This window comes from Vicugna pacos, chromosome 22 (assembly GCF_048564905.1).
Source record: "Vicugna pacos chromosome 22, VicPac4, whole genome shotgun sequence".
Classification (NCBI taxonomy): domain Eukaryota; kingdom Metazoa; phylum Chordata; class Mammalia; order Artiodactyla; family Camelidae; genus Vicugna; species Vicugna pacos.
The window spans coordinates 26,932,716-26,950,945 of NC_133008.1; the positions used below are offsets into that span (position 1 = coordinate 26,932,716).

An 18,230-nucleotide genomic window follows, 5' to 3' on the forward strand; every position below is an offset into this window, starting at 1 on the left:
TAGCATAACCTCAGGAGTGATCAGAGGGGCTCTTTATGAATGACAAAAGATACTCCAGGTTGCTCAGGAAATTCCAAGGTTTTAGGAGCTTTGTGCCAGGAACTCAGGGAGAGGGTGTGTGTGTGGGGGGGTGCACAAAGACCAATATTACACCACGAGCGTGCCTCAGGCCCCACTTCCAGCCTTCCAAGACTCCTCACCACCCTAGGAAAAAGGCCCCTTTCACTACCCCAGACTCCTCCAGTCCTCCCCACAGCCCCCAGGAAGCCAAGAGCTGTTCCCTCAGCCTGGACCCTGCACTCATGAGGAAGTGAGACCCCCAGGCTATGAAGCCAGGCCTCCTGGGTTCAAGAACAGTCTAGGGTAGAAGGTGGCCCTTGAGCCTTACCCCCTTCAGGCTGACCACCCCACCCCCACACCATTAGACCCGTTTCCCTGGTTTCACCCCCAATGCCTGCAGAGCGGACCAAACATTGGACAGTTGGAAGGACTGACCAAACTCCACTTCTACCAGCCTGCTAGGCCACCTTGGAATGCCTGAGCCTCCCCCTTTTCCTCATTGAGCCCCTGGGGCTGACCCAGAGCCTAGGAAATCAGAAAGCCAAGAGTTTTGCATTGGCTGCTTTATTTAAGGGCTTGTGACTGACAGCTGTCTCCAACCCAGCCCCCCCTCCACTACAACAGCAACCAAACATGAAATCGGGCCACCCTGCCAGGGGGCCCCTGGGACTGTGGCTGGAACCGCAGGCCCAAGGCCTTGGAGGGCAAGGAAGGAGGGTGGGCAGTCCAGTTCACATGGACAAGTGCTGGTGACATGGGTGAGGAGGCTGGAGAGTCCTGAGGCAGCCTCAGCCGAGCCTGCCCTCGCCTGGGATGTCCTGACCAGGGCCCCAGAGGAGCCAGGCGCCAGAAGAGGGAGCCAGTCAAAGGCTTTGAGAGCTGAGAGAGGCAGTTCAGGCCCTTGGGGCCCAGCAACCCTTCAACTCCACCCCGTGCCCGCGAGGACACCCCCACAGCCACACCTGCAGCCATACACACTCACATTCACACCCATTCCACACACACAAAGGGCTGCAAAGGCCCTGGACCCACACCCCAACCCTGGAATGTCTCTGGATTGGTACCCAGCAGGCGGGGCTGCCAAGGGGGGTGGGTCTTCTGCGTTGCTACTGATTGGCTGCCTCACAGGCATCTATCCAATCGCTGTATACATCCACTGGTTCTGATAGATCTGAGCCGCTTAGGTCAAGGGCAACTGGTAGCGCTGGACCCCTTTCTTATACATACTCTGTTGTTCACACAAGTGTTTGTCAGCCCCTTGCCCTGCACCCTGTCACCCCACGTAAGTCAGCAGGTGGCTCTGATTCCTCTCTGTGGCCACAGCCCTGCACCAGGGCACCTAGGAGGGCTGGGTGTCCTTGAGCAGCCCACTCTGGGCAGGGCAGCCCTGACCGCCCCACCCTCACCCCCTGGAAAAAGCCTGGTTTCCCAAGGATACAAGTGATGGGCGTCTGGAATTCCTCTAGGCACACGGTACAGGAGATGACACCAGTGTTGCGGGCCCGATCCCTGGAGTGGGAGGAGACAGAAGGACTAGTGAATGAGAAGGCCTGTGTTGGTGGGTGATGACCCCACCCCCCAATCAGGAAGGCTGGAGGAGATGGAGGATGGTGGGAATGGGGAAGCTGCCTCCTGACTGAGGAAGAAGAGGGGAGGCCCCTGTCCCCACTCACATTTTCACATCACAAGACTTCTCGTGGTTGCAGAAGGGGCAGGTGAACTGGGTCTCTAGGGTGCCTGTCATCTTCTTCTTGGGGGGTGGCTTCCGTTTTGACTTTCTACGCCCCATGTCTGCAGGAGGGCAAACCTGTGGAAGGAAGGTGGCAGAATTCAGTGACTCATGGGACCCACGCAGCCCTCTAGATCGACTCTCTAGGAATCAGGCTGGCAAGCACGCCTGGCTGGCCTGTGGTGAAGGGAGGACTGGCACAGGGCCCTGAGGATCCCAGGGGCTTTCCCTCCCATTTCCCATTCTCTCCACACAGATCCCCCCGCCATGCTGTCCACCCCAAGGGGCAGTCCCCACTCCTAGGGGCACTGGACACCCTAGTTCCTCCTCCCACCCTTCTCACAAGGCTCTCAGGGCCCTGCACTCTCCCACCCCCTCCTCAATGGCAGCTCCTCAGTCTTTGCTGCTGTGATCCCACCCCCACCCCCACATCACGAGAGGCCACAAACTCAATCTTTGGGTCCCTCGCTGCTCCATCTCCATTCATCTCCACAGAGAGCTCACCCAGTGTCAGGGCTTCACAAGCCTCCTCTACACTTTTGTCACCTCTGAACCGCAGACTCCCCTGACTACCTGCCTCAGCCACACTTCTTCCGATGCTAACAAGCGTTTAAAGGTAACCTGTCCAGAACCAAGCTCCAAACACCCCAACCTGCTCTCCCGCAGTCTTCCTCAGCTCAGCAGAGAGAAAGTTCCAAAAACCTTGGACTCATCCTCGATTCCTCTGGCCCTCTCCCACGCCCCTTACCCCACCCCAATCCTACTGTTCGATCTCTAAAATACATCCAGCATCTGACCACTTCTCCACTAGAATGTCAGTGCTGCGGGCTGGGGTGCGAGCATGATTTGCCCACTGCTGAATCCCCAGCACGCACAGTGCCTGGTATGCACTAAGTGCTCAGTAACTATCTGTTGAATACACAAAGAAGTCTCCGGGATCAGAAGCTACAGATGAGCCCCAGAACCTCTCGTTTTTTCCAGTGACCACAGCACCCACAACTACATTCCAGAAAACGGGTCTGGCCTGCACATAAAGCTCCGGGGACTTCGGGATGCACTTTTGTGGAGATCTAAGTCCAAGTGCGCCAAGGGGGGCTGGAAGAGGGCTCAGCCACCGACCCTGCCGTGACTCAAGAGGCGGCGGGTGAGCTGGTCGCTCCAGACTCACTGAGGCTTCGGCGTCGCCTCTCGCTGGCCGCCCGTAGGAGCCAGGCCTCCGAGCAGCCGCGCTTAGCGGGCTGGGACCTCCCGGAGGCAAGCTCCCCGACGGGCCGCCCCCCAAGCCCTGGTCCCTCGGCGCCTCCCCCAGGACCCCGTGAGCACCCGTCCTGGAGTCGTAGAGCGATCGACCCCTCTCAGCCCCAACGCTTGCCCGCGCGAACCCTCACCTGCACTTGCCGATCCTCGTAGCGACTGCCTCGTTCACCCGGGAGACAGTGACTTCCGATTCTTGGCGGAGGCGGAAATCCCTCCCCTCTCCTTCCGTCTCGCCAACCGGCAGCCGGGACCGCCCAGGGAGTAGGGACCGCCCCCTCCAGCATCTTCTCTGCGCACATGCGTACTCGCTTCCCAGGCGCTTCCGGCGAGCTCCGGTGGTGGCTTTCCCGCCTTTCGGGGGTGGTGGACCGGGGCTTAGCAGCACTGGAAAGGCAGCCCCTCCCTTGGCTGCAGCATATTCGCTTCTCTTCTGTCTCTGTTCAAATCCCAGCCCCTGGCAGCTCACCTGGGTCACCCCGACGGGGAACACACATATCTCAGTGCGGAGGAATTGCAAATACAGGTGTGGCGGAATCCGAGTGAGGGGGAAGCTTCTAAGACGCTCTTCTCAAATTTTAACAAGAACCTGCAGATATTATTACAATTTAGGTTCTGGTTTATTAGGACAGGAGTGGGGCCTGGAAGTCTGCCTTTCTGATTGGCTCCCCAGTGACGTCCATGCTTTGGTCCCTGGACCACACTTTGAGGGCTCGAAGTTACCATACACGTAGATTGAAAAAAAAAGCACAACCTCAAAGTTGAGAATTATATTTTATTAGGCAGACTTTCTGAGGACTTAAAGGCTGGGTGGCAGCCTCTCAGAATAGCTCTGAGTGCTCCGAAGAGGTAAGAGAGGAGCCAGGATATACAGATTTTGCAACAGAGACCAGATAGTCAGAATATCAAAAGATTACTGTTAGTTAAAGAACCCCTCCCCCAAAAGAAAACCAGACATCTCAAGTTAAGGAATTTTGCATATTTCTATGGAGGGGAGGTGCAAGGGTCTAGGGTCACTGAAATCATTCCTTTGATAAGCACCTTAGCTCTCTAGGGTCAGTATCCTGTTCTTTGTCCCATCCTGAGTCCCTTCTGGGTGAACCGTTGGGGGTGGCTGCTGTGGCTGAGGGCTGAGGGCAGCTCGTTTGTCTCCACCCTGAGTTGTCTCAGTGCTCACCGCCAGGCGCCGGCTGTAGTGGCTTGATGGCTGCAACATACTTTGTTTAGATGGCGGGCAACATTTTTCATTCACACGAGGTTGGATAGGCAGGTAGGGGCTAGGTGAGGGCTCCAACAAGGCTCGGCAATTCCCACGAAGTAGTGAAGAGGCCTTAAACATAAAGGATCAGTTGCTACATTGTTCAGTGCAACAGAGGAATGCATTTGGATCTCAGAGCAGATTATGGTGGAGGGGGTTGCCAAACCAGTCTGAGAAGTTAGGGAAGGCTCCTCTGGGAGCCTGATGCTCAGGACGAAGCCCAAAGCCTGAGTAGGAATTACACAGACAGAAGTAGCACCTATAGAATTTATGAGGGAGTGAAGGAGAGAGGAGAGGCAGGGGTGACTCTTAAAAGTCTGGAGACCCTGGGTGCTGCTTCTTACTTAGATGAGGAAATCTTAAGGGAGGTGATTTGGAGGAGCGGTCAAGGGTTGTGTTTGGCTGTGATAGGTTTGAGACAAGCATATGGAACAATTGGAACTAGAGTCAGGATCTCAGAAGGATCTGGAGTGATTTTGAGCGTCATTTTATACGGGGGGTATCCAGAGGAGTTCACATGGTTTTGGGGGTGAGGGGCAAAACAGCAAAAGAAGGGGGCTAAGAAGGAGACCAAGGGCTCCCCAACCTTAGAGGTGAGGAGGAAGAGGAGCCAGCAGGAGAGTGGGCCCACCCAGTGAGGTAGGACAAGAAAGAAGTGAGTTGTCCTCTCCTAGAAGCCTCCAGAAGATGTTTCAAGATGGCCAGAGTGATCAGCTGTGTCACCTGTTGCTGAGTTTGAGTCAGATGAGAAAAGAGAATTGACTTGTTGACTTTGGCAAGTGTTTGGTCCCTGGAGATCTTGATAAGAGCTGTTTCATTAGAGTGTTTAGGAAAACGACTTGTAATGAGATTATTTGCAATAAATCTGTCTCCAACAAGTCCTCTAGAGGGCAGTGTTAGTCTTGAAACGGCCAAGTGTAACCTTTGGAAGTGCCTCTCTGGAGGACCCTCTCTCCCCTGCTTGTGCAAACCTGGATACACTCAGGTTGGGAGCATGCTACACATGTTACTTTGTAACTTGCTGTTTCCACTTAGCAGTCAACACACATACAGGGAACTGTTGTGTGACTCTGCCACAGTGTATATGGACAATTCTATATTCACTCATGATTGCCAGTTTTGCTGTTTTTTTCTTTCTTTTCTTTCCCTTTTCCTTTCTTCTCTCTCTCTCTCCCTCCTTCCCTTTCTTCCTCCTTTCCCTGACATCTTTATTGTGATATCATTGTTAGACAGTAAACTGCATGTTTTGCTATTTACATACACCCGTGAAATCATCACCACAATCAAGATAGTGAATGTTTCCATCCCCTCCCCAAGAAGTTTCTTATATCTCTTTGTAGTCAGTTCCTACCCAACCCCCAGCCCTTGACAGCAGCTGATCTGTTTTCAGTTCCTAACGCTTTGCAGTTTTTGAGGAAGTCACAAAAACAATCACGGTATGGAGGCTTTTGAGTTTGTCTTCTTTTACTCAGTTTAGTACGTCTGAGGCACACCCATGTCGTACTTATCAGCAGTTGTTCCTTTTCATCACTGAGTTGTACTCGGTTGTATAGCTAGATCACAATTTATCTTTTCGCCCATTGATGGACATTTGGGTTGTTTCCAGTTTGGGCCAATTATGAATAAAGCTCCTATGAACTATCTCATTCAGATCTTTGTGTTCGTTTTCATCTTTTGTATTTTATTTTTATGCTGAAATATGTGATTCCCCTGGAATTCATTGTTTTGGAAGGGGTAATTAGGTTTATTTATATAATTCTTTTTATAACAGAGGTACTGGGGATTGAACCCAGGACCTCATGCACACTAAGCATGCGCTTTACCACTTGAGCTATGCCCTCCCCCCCGGAATTCGTTTTTGTATACAGTCTGAAGTAAGGTTCAGACTGTCTTGTTCTAGGTAAATCCACGAGGCAGATAGCATCTGTCCATGACGCTGCGGTGCCACCTTAACCTACATCATGTGCTCATGTGTTCTTGAGTTTGTTTCTGGACTACTTCTGGATGTTTTCCCAGAGCCAGTGTCATGCTGTTTTGATGACAGTGCATTTTGCTCTTTGGTAAAGCAGGTTTCTGACCTCGCTATTCATGATTCCTGGCCTCCCAGGCTGTTGAGGGGTGGGTGTGGCCTGACACTCCAGCGACAACCTGCTGGCGGGATGAGGGTGCCCTGGTCAGCCCAGCACCTGGGCTGAGTGGAGGGGGGAGATGATTTTATCCATGATGATTGAGTCAGATGCAGTTGCCCGGGAAAAGTGAGAACAGACGAGACTCTGCGACTAGTCTTAAGGAATTCTGCCATCTTACTCCCTGTACTTTACAAGGCATTTCTAACAACGGCCGTGTGCGGGTGGACGTCCCTGAGCTGGATGGAAGCCCTCTCTGGGGGCCTGTGTGTCCACCCTGCCTTATTCCTTTTGGTGCTCCTGGGTTGGCACAGGACTTGGTCCTTGGTGCTTGGTAAAAGTCCTTGGTCATTGCAGAGGAGGGGCCCAGTCCCCTCCCTGCCACTTGCTCCTGTGTTAGCTTGGATGTGTCACTTCTCCTTTCCACTCTCTGGGCCCTGTGAACAGGAATGTTGGGCTAATTCCACGCTTGGCAAACAGGGACACTGGGCTGAACTCTGATTCAGCCCCCTGCCTACCTGGAGCCTCTGAGTCAGTGGGAAGTGGCAGGGCGACTGTGAGCTGCCTTGACTATTGTGGTTATGGGTGACTGAGGGTCTGCCACCTCCTGGGCATGCCTTTGGGCACCTGACTTGATCTGTGGAGCTTCTGTGATGTCCTCTGAGAAGCCAGGATGATGCTGGCCTTTTCTTGATAGGCCAGGTTTAGAAGTGACGGTTTTTTTCTTTGTTTTTGTTTTTTTTTTTGGCACAGAGCTTGGCTGGTAGTGATGTCAGCTGGAAGGAACTCAAGGTAAATTTTGGTAAGTTAACTTTGTTTAATTTTAACAGTAACACATGTACCTTGTAAAGAGTTTAGCTGTATTGATGGCTACAAAGTAGCAAAGGAAAGGGGCCACTTCCACCAAGTTCCTCTCCCTAGAGAGGTGAGGCAAGGGACGCTATGACACACCTTCAGCCTTTGCAACTATTCTCTTATGAACTATTTGGCAATGACGGATGCTTGATTCAGGAGAGAGCTCTCCAGCCCCGCCTCCCTGCTCCCCTACCCTCCCACCCCACCATTGCCCAGAACTCAGTAACCTCACGTATTTTGTCCAGGTTGCTGTTTCATGTCATTCAGCTGGGTTGGCAGGGGGAGCCAAATAGTTGGGGCCCTGGCTGGTAGCAGTCACAGTGGCTGTTGAGGGTGGGGCCAAGGGTGCGGTCCCTGCCGCCTGGCTGGCTCAGGCTGTTTGTGGTGGTGTTAGTCAACTCAGAAGCCCAGGGGGGAACTGGGTTTCTCTGCAGCTTTCAGCTCAGGGTGAGCAGTCTGTTTGTAGCATTCCTCAGCAGAAGCAGGCCCTGAAATAATCCTGCTTCTGGAAGTTTTCCCACGTACAAACTTGCACAGATGTACAAAAGCATGGGTCCAGGGGTGTCCGCTGCAGCTCTGTTGGTAAGAGGAAAAGAGGGGAAAAGATTTTGGCAGGTCCCAGAGGGGAGCTGGTGACATAAGACAGAAACTCCGGGGCTGTCAAACAGCAGTCCAGCTCTGGGGACCGTATCTTGTTTATCTTCCAAACGTATCTGCTCAGGCAGGAAGCAAGTGTGCGGGGTCGCATGTAGCAGCATTGTCTGAGGATAGCAAAGGTATTGGAAGCAATCCAGGTGACCCTCGGGAGGTGGCTGTTTAGGTAGACAGGGGGGACAGGCACACAGTGGGGCCTCTGTAGCTGCAGGAAGAAGCACCCCCGAGGGCAGATGGGCAGATGTCCAGGTACCACAGGCAGAAACAGCAAATTGCAAAAGAGAACATTTGGGCGGGTGAGGAACGTGCTTGTATCTTGACTGTGGTGGTGGGTCACAACTTACTGAGCTGCACACTTAAAATATATCAACTGTACCTTGATAAAGATGGTATGGAAAAGAAAAACAAAAAGAAAGAAAAGCAAAAGGCAGATCAGTAGGAAAGCGGAGGAAAAAAGTTCACGTTTGCTTTCATCTGCACAGAGAAATCCTGGAGGGAAACATGAAGCATTTATAAAAAGCTGTTTCCTCTCCGGAGAGGAGAGGTGGACCGGGTGGGGCTGAGAGATCATACTTTTCTACAAAGTTTAGATTTTTGAACCATATAAATATCCCCGATTCCATATCGAAATGAACAAAAATGAATGTTCTGATGTCAACCATCAAGGGGTGGTTAAGTAGAACGCGTGCAGAACTGTTTATATTTCAGGATGCCTTGTTGAAAAAAGGCAGGTGTTTTTATTATAAAAGGAAAGAACTTGATGATTGTTGCCCTCAGGGAGGCAGGCAGGTGTGGCGGAGGAAGGCTGGCTTCCTGTTGCACCCTTCTTTCTTTCTTTCTTTCTTTTAATGGAAATACTGGGGATTGAACCCAGGACTTTGGGCATGCTGAGCATGCACTCTACCACTGACCTACTCCCCACCCCTCTGTTTGGTCTTTACTTAAAATCACATCCATGTATGAGGCCAGTCGGTTATGGATGGGGCTGAGAGACGGCGGTGCAGACCAGCAAGCTGGGGCCCCTTAACCCTTTCAAACCCAGGTGATGCATCTCACCAGTGAGGTGGGGAAAGGGACACTCATGACACACATTCAGCCTTTGCAACTATTTTTTTTTATTGACTATTCGGCAGTGACAGAAGGATGCCTGATCTGGGAGAGAGCTTTCCCTCCCTGCCCCCCATTGCCTGGAACTCAGGCTGGGCGAACAGGGCCATGGGGCCTGGCGCTCTGGCGGGTACAAGCGTCCACACTTCTTTCACATATGCAGGCATCCTTGTCACAAGGGCCATGTGGCACCACCGTGCCTCACCTGTCCTTCTCCTTCTTGCTCTGCCATAGCACCACATGCCCCTGAGAAAGCCTGCCCACTGGTGGGGATCCCAGCAGGGAGGCACTTCGAACTCAGGCCACAGCGTGGCGCCCCCGTTGGTTCTGGTGCTGAGATCTGGCTCGCCTTGGCAGCTTGGTCTTGAAGAGAGACTTGCCCGAGGCTTCGATGTACGTGATACTCATCTCCTTGGGGCTGATCTCCACGTAGGCGAAGCCACCCAGCGAGTTCTCAGCCCCGTAGTGGAAGCGCAGGTAGCCATTGGGGACCTTGCGCAGGTGTTTTTTTGAGGGGTCCATGAAGTTCCCAGCCCCGCTCAGCACGAAGCCCATGCCATTCTCATCCTGAAGGTACTGTGGGCAGAGAACTCAGGGTCAGCGGAGCCCCCAGACCCTCGGTGAGGTTGCCCGTGGGTTTGGTACACAGCCGTCTGGAGCCCAGGGTCAGGGCTGTCCCTGCCCGCAGAGTCACCGTAAACAAGAAACATAAATAATCCCCCGGGGCCGGTTTCCCCTCCTGTGGGAGTGTAGCCTGCTGCGCAGGTAGAGAACTGAGGAGGCAACTGGCAACCGGGAGCAAGAGAATTTGGGGCTGTTTCCTGGGTAGAGCATAGAGTTTGAGGGAGGAGGACCCCTTTGTCCCATGTGGCACATTGGCCAGGCTGGGGGCCCCTTACCAGGCCCCCACCCCACCCTCTGGCCTCTCACCTGCAGGTTGTGATCGTGGCCACACAGGTAGGCGGTGACCTTGTGTGTGGTCAGAAGTGGCAGCAATTGCTTGACCAGGCAGTGGGTGGGCCCATGCTCAGCGATGGACCACACTGGGTAGTGGCCAGCCACCAGCACGTAGTCCTCCTTGGCCGCTGCCAGCTGCTTCTTGAGCCAGGCCAGCTGTGTGCGGGCCATGGCCAGGTTGCGGGGCCTCTCAGGCTGCTGGCTGGCAAAGTCATCCGAGTTGCCACACAGTGTCACCGTGTCCAGCATGAAGATGGCCACGGACACATTGGACCGTGGGATCTTGAAGCGCAGGCGGTAGTAAGGGCTGGGGAAGTTCCTGTGGATGGGACAGAGGCAGTGGGTGCCCATCTTGGGCAGAGAAGCCCCAGGATCAGCTCTGGCTGATGGGTCTCATGGTCCACTTGGGCGAGGCTGCAGGGGACGGGGTGGCATGGGAGGGGCAGGCTCACCAGCGCTTGGAGATCCTGGAGTAGGCTATCTGTGCTGAGACGTTCCCCAGGTGGTCGTGGTTGCCAGCCAGCACGTGCCAGGGCACGTTACGGAGGGAGGAGGCAGAGAACACGTCCTCAAAGGTCTCCTGCAGCAGACAGGGGAGGGCAGCCCCCACCCCAAGTTCAAGCAGCCCCTAGATGCTCCCACCAAGTCAGGGGCCGGGGACCAGAGAGACACTGAGTGCCTACAAATGTCAGCATCCCTCTGCCTTCTCCGATGTCCAAAGGTGGATCACATCTTCCCCCTTCCCGCCCCACGCCCCGCCCCACCACCCACTACTCCAGTGTCGCACACCTGGAACCTCTTGTCATTGGCATTCTGCACTCCGGAGAAGTAGAAGTTGTCCCCCAGGGACAGGATGAAGTCTGCACCCAGGATCTGAACGGTCCTGGCAATTTCCTTGGCATTGGCCATTTCCCGGGCTGTGTAGAACGGGGCATTGGGGACCCCTCCCCAGTCACCCACAGCCACGAAGCGCAGGACGGGGGCAGGGGCGGTGCCAGTGTTGGTTCTGGTGCCGGAAGCCCCTGGGAGCACCAGTGGGAGCATCAGCGAGGCTTGCAGGATAAACAGCACCGTCTGCACGTCCATCTGGGAGGGGAGAGACAGGCATCTGGGGGACTGTGGCTGAGGCATGGGCAGCAGGCCCCCGAGAGCCCACTCACCCTGCTCTGAGAAGGGGAGACAGCTCCCCGCAGGGCTGGCCTGATGCCCTGAGGATTTCAGGGCAAGAGCTGGCCGGGAGGGTCAGCGGACAGGCAGGGTCCAGCCTGCGGGGCAGGGGGAGGGTGGCCACAGGGGCCCAGCACTCACCCTGGGGGAGGCACGAGCCAGTCAGCTGGGGGCTCAGAGAGGCAGGTGAGCTCCGGAGAACTGGCAGGTCACCCAGCCTTTATTCCCTGGGGGCGGAAATGGGTCATTAGAGAGGATGATGCAGTTTCTCCGCCAACCGTTCCAGAAGCCCTCCCCTCGGGTCATGTGAGCCTCGGAGTTCCCCAGCGCTGGACACGGGACTCGAGGTGGGGGGCCTGGCCCAGGGGCACAGCCGCGCCTCCCCCGCGGCCTCTGGGTCTGCCGACGTGAGCGCGTCTGTGTCGTGGGCCCCGGGGAGGCTGTGTGTGCAGATATATATGAGTGCCCCAGCCGGGCGCCTCCTGTGTGGCTGTGTTCTCAGAGGACGTGTCTGCCCGTGTCTGAGTGTGTCTGAGCTGTTTTCTGCGTGTAGCCAAGCGTGTCTGCCTCGGTCACATGTCTGCTGTGTGCCTGGGGGCCCTGTGTCCCTGTGGCTGTGTACACGAAGCCACCAAGGCCCGTGTGGCATATCTGTGATGTTCCCCTGCATCCTTGGGTGGAACTGTTTAGAGGGGGAACGATGACTTGTGGGCCCCTGTTTTGCGCCTGAGTCGAGTTGCGGGTCTGTGCTGTGTGGTATGTCTGGTGTGCGGTGGGTGAGGTGTGTTTGACAACATCTGACTGTGTGTACCAGGGTCACCACCCCCCAGACAGCAGGGTCTCCCTTTTCCAGGAAGTCCTGCCCACATCCTCCCCTCCGCCCCACCCCCACTCCTGCAGGAGGAACCCGGGCTGGAGGCAGCTGGTGACAGGCCCTGTAACCACAGACTTTTGACCCTCACACCCTCATCCCCAGAGGGCAGAGGGGTGAGAGCTCAGGCAGTGGGGCCCCTGCACTTGGGGCCTGTGTGACCTGCCCCTCCCCTCCCTGCCTCCCTCCTCCTGGCCCTGGTTGTCCCTTGCACACTCACGATGGCTCCCTACTGTCACTTTCGAGAGCGGATGGCAGCCCCTCATCCACAGCTGAGGACACAGGCTGGCTGTTTGTACCTCCTGCCCCGGAGCCTTGACAAACAGGAAGTGGGTCACGAGGGCAGGCGGAGACCCCTCCTCCGGGTGGCAGCCTCCCGCGTCCATAGCCACCCAGTGGCCTCACCTGCCCTCGGCGGGGCCCAGGGTCAAGGCCAGGCGCGGTCACCGGAGCGGAGCTGCAGGAGTGAGGGGCGCTCGCCGTCTGGGCTGCCGGGTTTTAAGGAGGCAGCAGCGCACCCGCCCTGCCCCGCGGGCCCGGGGGTGGCCCAGGTGTTCCCTTGGCCTCCTGGCCCAACAGGCCGGCTGTGCCGCGCCCCAGGATCCTGCTGGGCCACCGCGCGCTGCCACCACGCCTTCCGGGGCGCAGGCAGCACTCTAACGCCGGTAACGCACCCAGAGCGGCCCAGGCCCGCCGATTGGGCCCCAGCTCCGCCGGGGAGGGTGGCTGGGGGCCGGATTTCCTCCCCGTTCCCCTACGCAGGCCGAGTCCCCACCTGCCTGCGCACCTGGGGGCACTCACAGCCCCCGTCCTCCCACCAGATCGCCGCGCTGGGTGGGGCCTCAGGCCCTCCCTCTAGTGAGGAAGTCCATCATCTTCAGCCTCAGTTTTCCAGTCTTTAAAATGGGTGTGAGGGCAGAAGAGTCCGATCTTCCTTAGAATTATAAATAATTTAAGTTGATTTTTTTTTCTTTTTCAAATGAAGTTGCAACGTCCTTCCAGGAGCTGGGGCGTAACCCTTCCTGCCTCCTTCTGAAGGCGGGTGGGACTCGAAAGAATAAGGAAGAGTAAGTGACTCTCATCCAAAGAATAAAGTGTGGGAAAGAAGAAGACAAAAACTGCCCCTTGGAGATGCCTGGGGGACCCCACCTTAACCAAATGGTCCAGGTCAACATCCTAGTGGTGCCTCACTGGTAACACGGGGCCCTGAGGTGGTGTCGTGCGGAGGGACCCTCACCTGCTGGGTTTCTTCCCAGCCACCGGTAACCACAGGCTAATGATGAAGAAAGCGCCAGAGCCACCCCAATCGAGGGATAGTCTACATAACACCTGACCAGAACTCTGCAAAAAATGAGCCATGAAAAAGCCAGTTAGGGGCACGGTCTCAGACTGGAGGAGACCCGGGAAAGGTGAGGACAAAATGAACGTGGGCTCCTGGGCACTTGCGGAAAAACTGGTGACATCCACATAAAGCCTGCAGTTTTGTGAGTAGTAACATAATTTCAGGGGTGGGGTGGGTACAGCTCAGAGATAGAGCACACGCTTAGCATGCACAGGGTCATGGGTTCAATCCCCAGTACCTCCATTATAATGAAAAAAAACCCAGACATAATTTCACAGTGCTTACCAGTGTGTCATGGTTCTAAAGGACGCTGGCCGTAAGAGAAACCAGTATATTGAAACTCTCAGCACCATTTTTTGTGATTTTTCTGCAGATCCAAACTTATTCCAAAATGAAACAAGTTTACTTTGAAAATTTTATTCAGCATGTACTGAGCACCTACTGTATGCCCAGTTCTGGCTGACGCAGTAGGGAACAGGGCCGACAGGAAACCCTGGCTCTGCTGAGGCCACGGTGCTGGTGAGATTTATATTCGAGCTATTAATTACTTTCCCTTCTTTAGGGATGGGCTGGGGCATTCTCCCTCCGTTTTTATACCTTAATATACTATTTGGATTTTTGCTTGAGAAGTGCTGTTTGTTATTTTGCCAGAAGAATAACTGCAAACTTCCTCCTAACGTATCTGTGATCTGAATATAAACATAGGAAAGAAAGACCTCACTCCAGACCCAGGGCAGTGATTGTTTCCTGCGGAGACAGGGAGGGGAATGGGATTGGGGATCTGGGACAAGGAGGGGGGTCAAGATGGAGGCTTCAACTTTATTCCCTACTGTTTCTTTTCACAAAAAAAGGGGCAGAAATCTATCTGAAGCAATTAGGACCCAATGGGAACATATGCTGGGTCCAGGGGCGTTTTAGAGATTATCTTCTGCACTTCCTGTATTTTAAAACAAAATTTAATGTTTTATTTACTTATTTATTGGGAGGCGGTAATTAGGTTTATTTATTTATTGTTATTTTTTTAATGGAGGTTCTGGAGATTGAACCCAGAACTTGCTAAGCACGCACTACCTCCGAGCTATACCCTCCCCTCCTCTGCATTTTTTTTTTTGAGATCACACCAAATTATACTATTTATTACCCTATTGCATTACAAGTTCTTAATAGAAAAGTTAGAAAATACTGAAAAGCGCAAGGAAAACGATTACCCTCGGCTGCCAGAAGAGTCTCTGTTCAGTAATACATATTTTTCCCCACATTTTGTCCTCTGAAAAAGAGGCTACCGATACCATTTTCTAACTTTTTCAAGTGTTCACACTTCCCATATCTTTTACAGCAAAAAGTACTAAAGCACACCCCTAGGATTAAAATAGATCAGCCTCTGTGCGGAGTGGGGGCTGACACTGGAGAATCCTTGGCTGGCTCTCTCGGGGGAGGGGGGGTTCTGAGGAAACTCTTCCACCCACTCAGGGGAGCCCTGTTCTGCTGATTTTCTGTGGAGGTGGATCAGGATTTGGCTCGGAGCCTCCCTCCCCCTCCACTCCTGCTTTGCTTCCCAACACCAACGTCAATCCCACGGCTGAGTTCCTCCCTGCCCTCCCCTCCTCCCTCTGCCCCAGCTCTCACCACTCCCCTGGCCTTCTCAACCTTCCCGGAATAGGGGCTGCTCTGACCTCAGGGCCTTGGCACATGCTCCTCCACCTTCCTAGAAGGCTCTTCCTTCTCCAGATATCCCCGTGGCTCCCTCCCTGCCAAATTCAAGTTCCTTTAACTTACCCCAAAAGCACCCTTCCTACCCTCACCCTGACTCCCTCTCATCCTGCTGTAACCCTTATCACTGCCTGATGAACCAAACGTTGTTTACCTTGTTCTCAGTCTATCTCCCCACCTGGACGTGGTCTGAAGAGACAAGAACTGTTGCAGTCAGTCGTGTCAGGGAAGGACGGAATGAGGGATGCCCTTTGACGTGCTCTTCCCTCCAGTGTGAAAGTGCAGCTTCCCTGCACCCTCCCAGCTTCATCCATTGAGTTGATTTCCCCAGCGTTTTTACTGCTTGCTTCAGTTCCAAAGGTGATGATAGTTTTTGATCACCTGCCCAGGACGCAACTTTGGAGCTATGTCAATGTCTGTACCTATCTTATGTCAGGGCCACAGTGTGCCAGTCACATGAAGGACAACGCATTCCCACCCCAGGACCTTTGCGCTTGCAGTTCCTTCCACGGGCCCCCTCTCCCCTCCCCCACCACCTTCTTGTCATTGAGTACTTGGCTTCAGTGTCACTTGCTCAGACCATCCTGACACCCTGACTCAATTAGCACATACTCCCCATCACCCAGTCCCCAGTCTCTACTGCCGTTAAGTATCTCCCCCCGCCCCCACCCTGCATCAGGAGTTCCCATGAGAGCAGGTCTGGGTGGACAAGCAATGTGCACTCGATGGGTCAAAAGGGGGTATGGGCTGAGCTTTACTTCTGACAAGCACGGGTCAGTGAAGGGAGGTGTGCACCAGGTTGGGCCCTGGGGTGAGGGGAACCTGAGGTGGGAGGCTGGCAGACGGTAGCAGGAGGTGGGAAATCAGGAGCTAAAGGGGCCACAGGGACAGGTGCCTGGAGCTACGGAGTGTGGGCTTGATCGGCTGGGTGACAGGTTTGGAGGGTGGGGTCCAAGCTGTGTTTTCACAAGGTCAGCCTGGAAAGAGCAAGTCACAAACAGATCTCTTCAGCATCTGTCTCTATTTGTATCTACTTTTCTGCGTATCTCTCCATTTACCTACATCTGCCATCTGTTTATCTGTATCTATAGCTACCTATCACATTGTATCTTTCATTGAGGCTTAGTTGATTTACAGTGCTGTGTTAATTTCTGGTGTACAGCATAATGGTTCAGTCATACATATATATACATATTCCTTTTCATATTCTTTTTCATTATAGGTTATTACAAGATATTGAATATAGTTCCCTGTGCTGAGCAGTAGGACCTTATTGTTTATCTATTTTTATTTTTAATTAATTTATTATTTTTTGCTAACGGACGTACTGGGGATTGAACCCAGGACCTTGTGCATGCTAAGCATGTGCTCCACCACTTGAGCTATACCTTCCCCTCCTCATCCTACTTGCTTGATTTCTTTATCAAATTCTGATGGAAGCACGGCTGATTGTTGATGGAGGGGGAGCCTACAGTGAGGGGGACCCCTCGGCGGCTGGTATGGTCGAATCAGCCCTGCAGGAGGGCTCTTCAAAGATGTTTGAGCGATGGGGCTCCGCGACCATCTGCCTGAGTTCTGATTCAGCTCCTCCATTGTTATTTAGCTGTGTGACTATGGGCGAGGGCCTTTACTTCTCTGTGCCTTATTGCTTCATCTTTAACACAGGTGATGTGACAGTTGTTCAGCACAGAGGGTCGTGTGCATCCGAAGTCCTGCCACAGCTGGAACACGCAGGAGAGGACCTTGCACTTGGCCAGCACGTGCTGTAAGTTAGCTGCCACTGTTTGTAATCATATCACCATTATGTGTATTATTATTATAGACTAGAGCTGTGGCAGTTTGGATAAACTGAACAAGTTTAAGAGGCAGACGTGAGAGGTTGGGGGCCAACTCACCCCAGTTTGCCTGAGACATCCCTGATTTCAGCATACAAAGCCCCACGTCCCAGGACACCTCTCAGTCTGGGGTAAACTGGGAGGACACTTGGTCACCCTGAGGTAAATCTTGGGACTCAGCGGTGAGGGGGAGGCATCTCTGGCAACTCCTAGCTTTCAGGCCCGGTGAATGAGAACCCAGCCCCGAGGAAGAGACTCAGGGAGCGGAACCATTTATGGGGAAGTGGACAAACTCAAGGGTGGGTGCACTGTGTTTGAGGGGCCTCTTGCCTGTCTGAATGGGAGAAGATAGGTTTTCCTGTGGGGAGTTCAGGACAGAGGTCCCAGCATTTTATTCTGAAATACTTCAAACCCACAGCAAAGTTGAAAGAATTGTACAGTGAACACCCACATACTTGCTCCTAGAATGCTGCCATTAACATTGACTATATTTGCTTTAATATCTATCCATCCATCCACTCACCCATCTTACTTTTTGCCCACTGCAGTATGTCGCAGACCTCTGCACACTTCCCTGCCAGGACTTCAGTGCTCATACCATTAACGAGAGTTCATCATTTGTTTACAGTTCTTTTCTTTTATGTGAAATTTACATACAATGATGTGTACAAATCTTAAGCACACACTGGGTGAGTTCTGATAAACCCCAGCCACAGCCACGAAAGAAATAACTTACTCATCCCCTGTAAGATTCAAAACAAAAAATAAAAGTAACCGGAGGCAGCTCAGGTTCTGCTGCTTGCAAAGCTCTGTGACCTAGAGCACGTATCTTAACCTTTCTGGGCCTCGGCTGCTCATCTCTAAAATGGAAACAGTAAGGGTACATGTGAGATCTGATTGTGGTGATTGTGGGTACGGAACAAGTTAATCCATGTAGAAGTACCAAGGAGTGCCTAGCACCTAAGAAGTGCCATAAAAACACTCACTTTTAACATTACCCAGTTGGAACAGTGAAAGGCGGAAGAAGAAATAAAGGGGGTGTGTCTATTGCTGAGAAATGTCAAAGACGGCCAACAGAGGAACATCAGCACGGGATCTACACCTGGTGGGAGGCAGGTGGAAGGAGGGGCAGGCTGTGAGCTCTAGCCTGATCCATCAGCAGATGAGTGCTTCCATTCACCTGTGGGTGATTAGAGGGCGAGGCGTGCGCATATTCAGAACCCAGCAGGTGCCCGGAGGAAGAAAGCTAAGCCTCCACGCCCTGCAAAGGCACTTATTTTAATCACATGCACATGCTTTAGTATT

The 18,230-nt window shown here is 53.4% G+C and overlaps 2 protein-coding genes across 7 annotated transcripts; both read right to left on the minus strand.

Moving 5' to 3' along the window:
- Positions 1 to 608: 608 nt before the first annotated feature.
- Positions 609 to 3,296, minus strand: ELOF1 (elongation factor 1). 5 transcript variants are annotated; one of them, XM_006206312.4, is made up of 4 exons: positions 3,178 to 3,296; positions 1,734 to 1,867; positions 1,499 to 1,569; positions 609 to 1,231 (listed from the first exon to the last, which is right to left on the minus strand). In XM_006206312.4, exons 2-4 carry the CDS (start codon positions 1,847 to 1,849, stop codon positions 1,167 to 1,169), a joined length of 252 nt encoding a protein of 83 aa, XP_006206374.1. In that variant the 5' UTR covers positions 1,850 to 1,867; positions 3,178 to 3,296; the 3' UTR covers positions 609 to 1,166. The 5 variants fall into 5 exon arrangements, with proteins under 5 accessions (XP_006206374.1, XP_015096454.1, XP_072803111.1 ...); XM_015240968.3 differs by having other exon boundaries at positions 609 to 1,236; XM_072947010.1 differs by lacking the exon at positions 3,178 to 3,296 and adding an exon at positions 3,113 to 3,166.
- A 5,739-nt stretch (positions 3,297 to 9,035) lies between these two features.
- ACP5 (acid phosphatase 5, tartrate resistant) lies at positions 9,036 to 12,660 on the minus strand. Of its 2 annotated transcripts, XM_072947013.1 has the most exons (7): positions 12,444 to 12,660; positions 12,259 to 12,352; positions 11,309 to 11,394; positions 10,790 to 11,086; positions 10,453 to 10,580; positions 9,974 to 10,319; positions 9,036 to 9,619 (listed from the first exon to the last, which is right to left on the minus strand). In XM_072947013.1, the coding sequence occupies exons 4-7, from the start codon at positions 11,084 to 11,086 to the stop codon at positions 9,341 to 9,343; spliced, it is 1,050 nt and encodes a 349-aa protein (XP_072803114.1). In that variant the 5' UTR covers positions 11,309 to 11,394; positions 12,259 to 12,352; positions 12,444 to 12,660; the 3' UTR covers positions 9,036 to 9,340. The 2 variants fall into 2 exon arrangements, with proteins under 2 accessions (XP_072803114.1, XP_072803115.1); XM_072947014.1 differs by lacking the exon at positions 12,259 to 12,352.
- Between the last annotated feature and the right edge of the window lie 5,570 nt (positions 12,661 to 18,230).

Bases quoted from the DNA above. Each gene is read 5' to 3' on its own strand.
- ELOF1 (XM_006206312.4), bottom strand. From the start codon at position 1,849: ATGGGGCGTAGAAAGTCAAAACGGAAGCCACCCCCCAAGAAGAAGATG. The intron at 1,570-1,733 runs GTGAGTGGGGAC...CTCCCACTCCAG, and splicing joins AAGTCTTGTGATGTGAAAAT to GGATCGGGCCCGCAACACTG. The intron at 1,232-1,498 runs GTATCCTTGGGA...TAAGCGGCTCAG, and splicing joins ATTCCAGACGCCCATCACTT to ATCTATCAGAACCAGTGGAT.
- ACP5 (XM_072947014.1), bottom strand. From the start codon at position 11,086: ATGGACGTGCAGACGGTGCTGTTTATCCTGCAAGCCTCGCTGATGCTC. The intron at 10,320-10,452 runs GTGAGCCTGCCC...TCCCATCCACAG, and splicing joins TCCAGGATCTCCAAGCGCTG to GAACTTCCCCAGCCCTTACT. The intron at 9,620-9,973 runs GTGAGAGGCCAG...CTCTGCCCACAG, and splicing joins GCCACGATCACAACCTGCAG to TACCTTCAGGATGAGAATGG.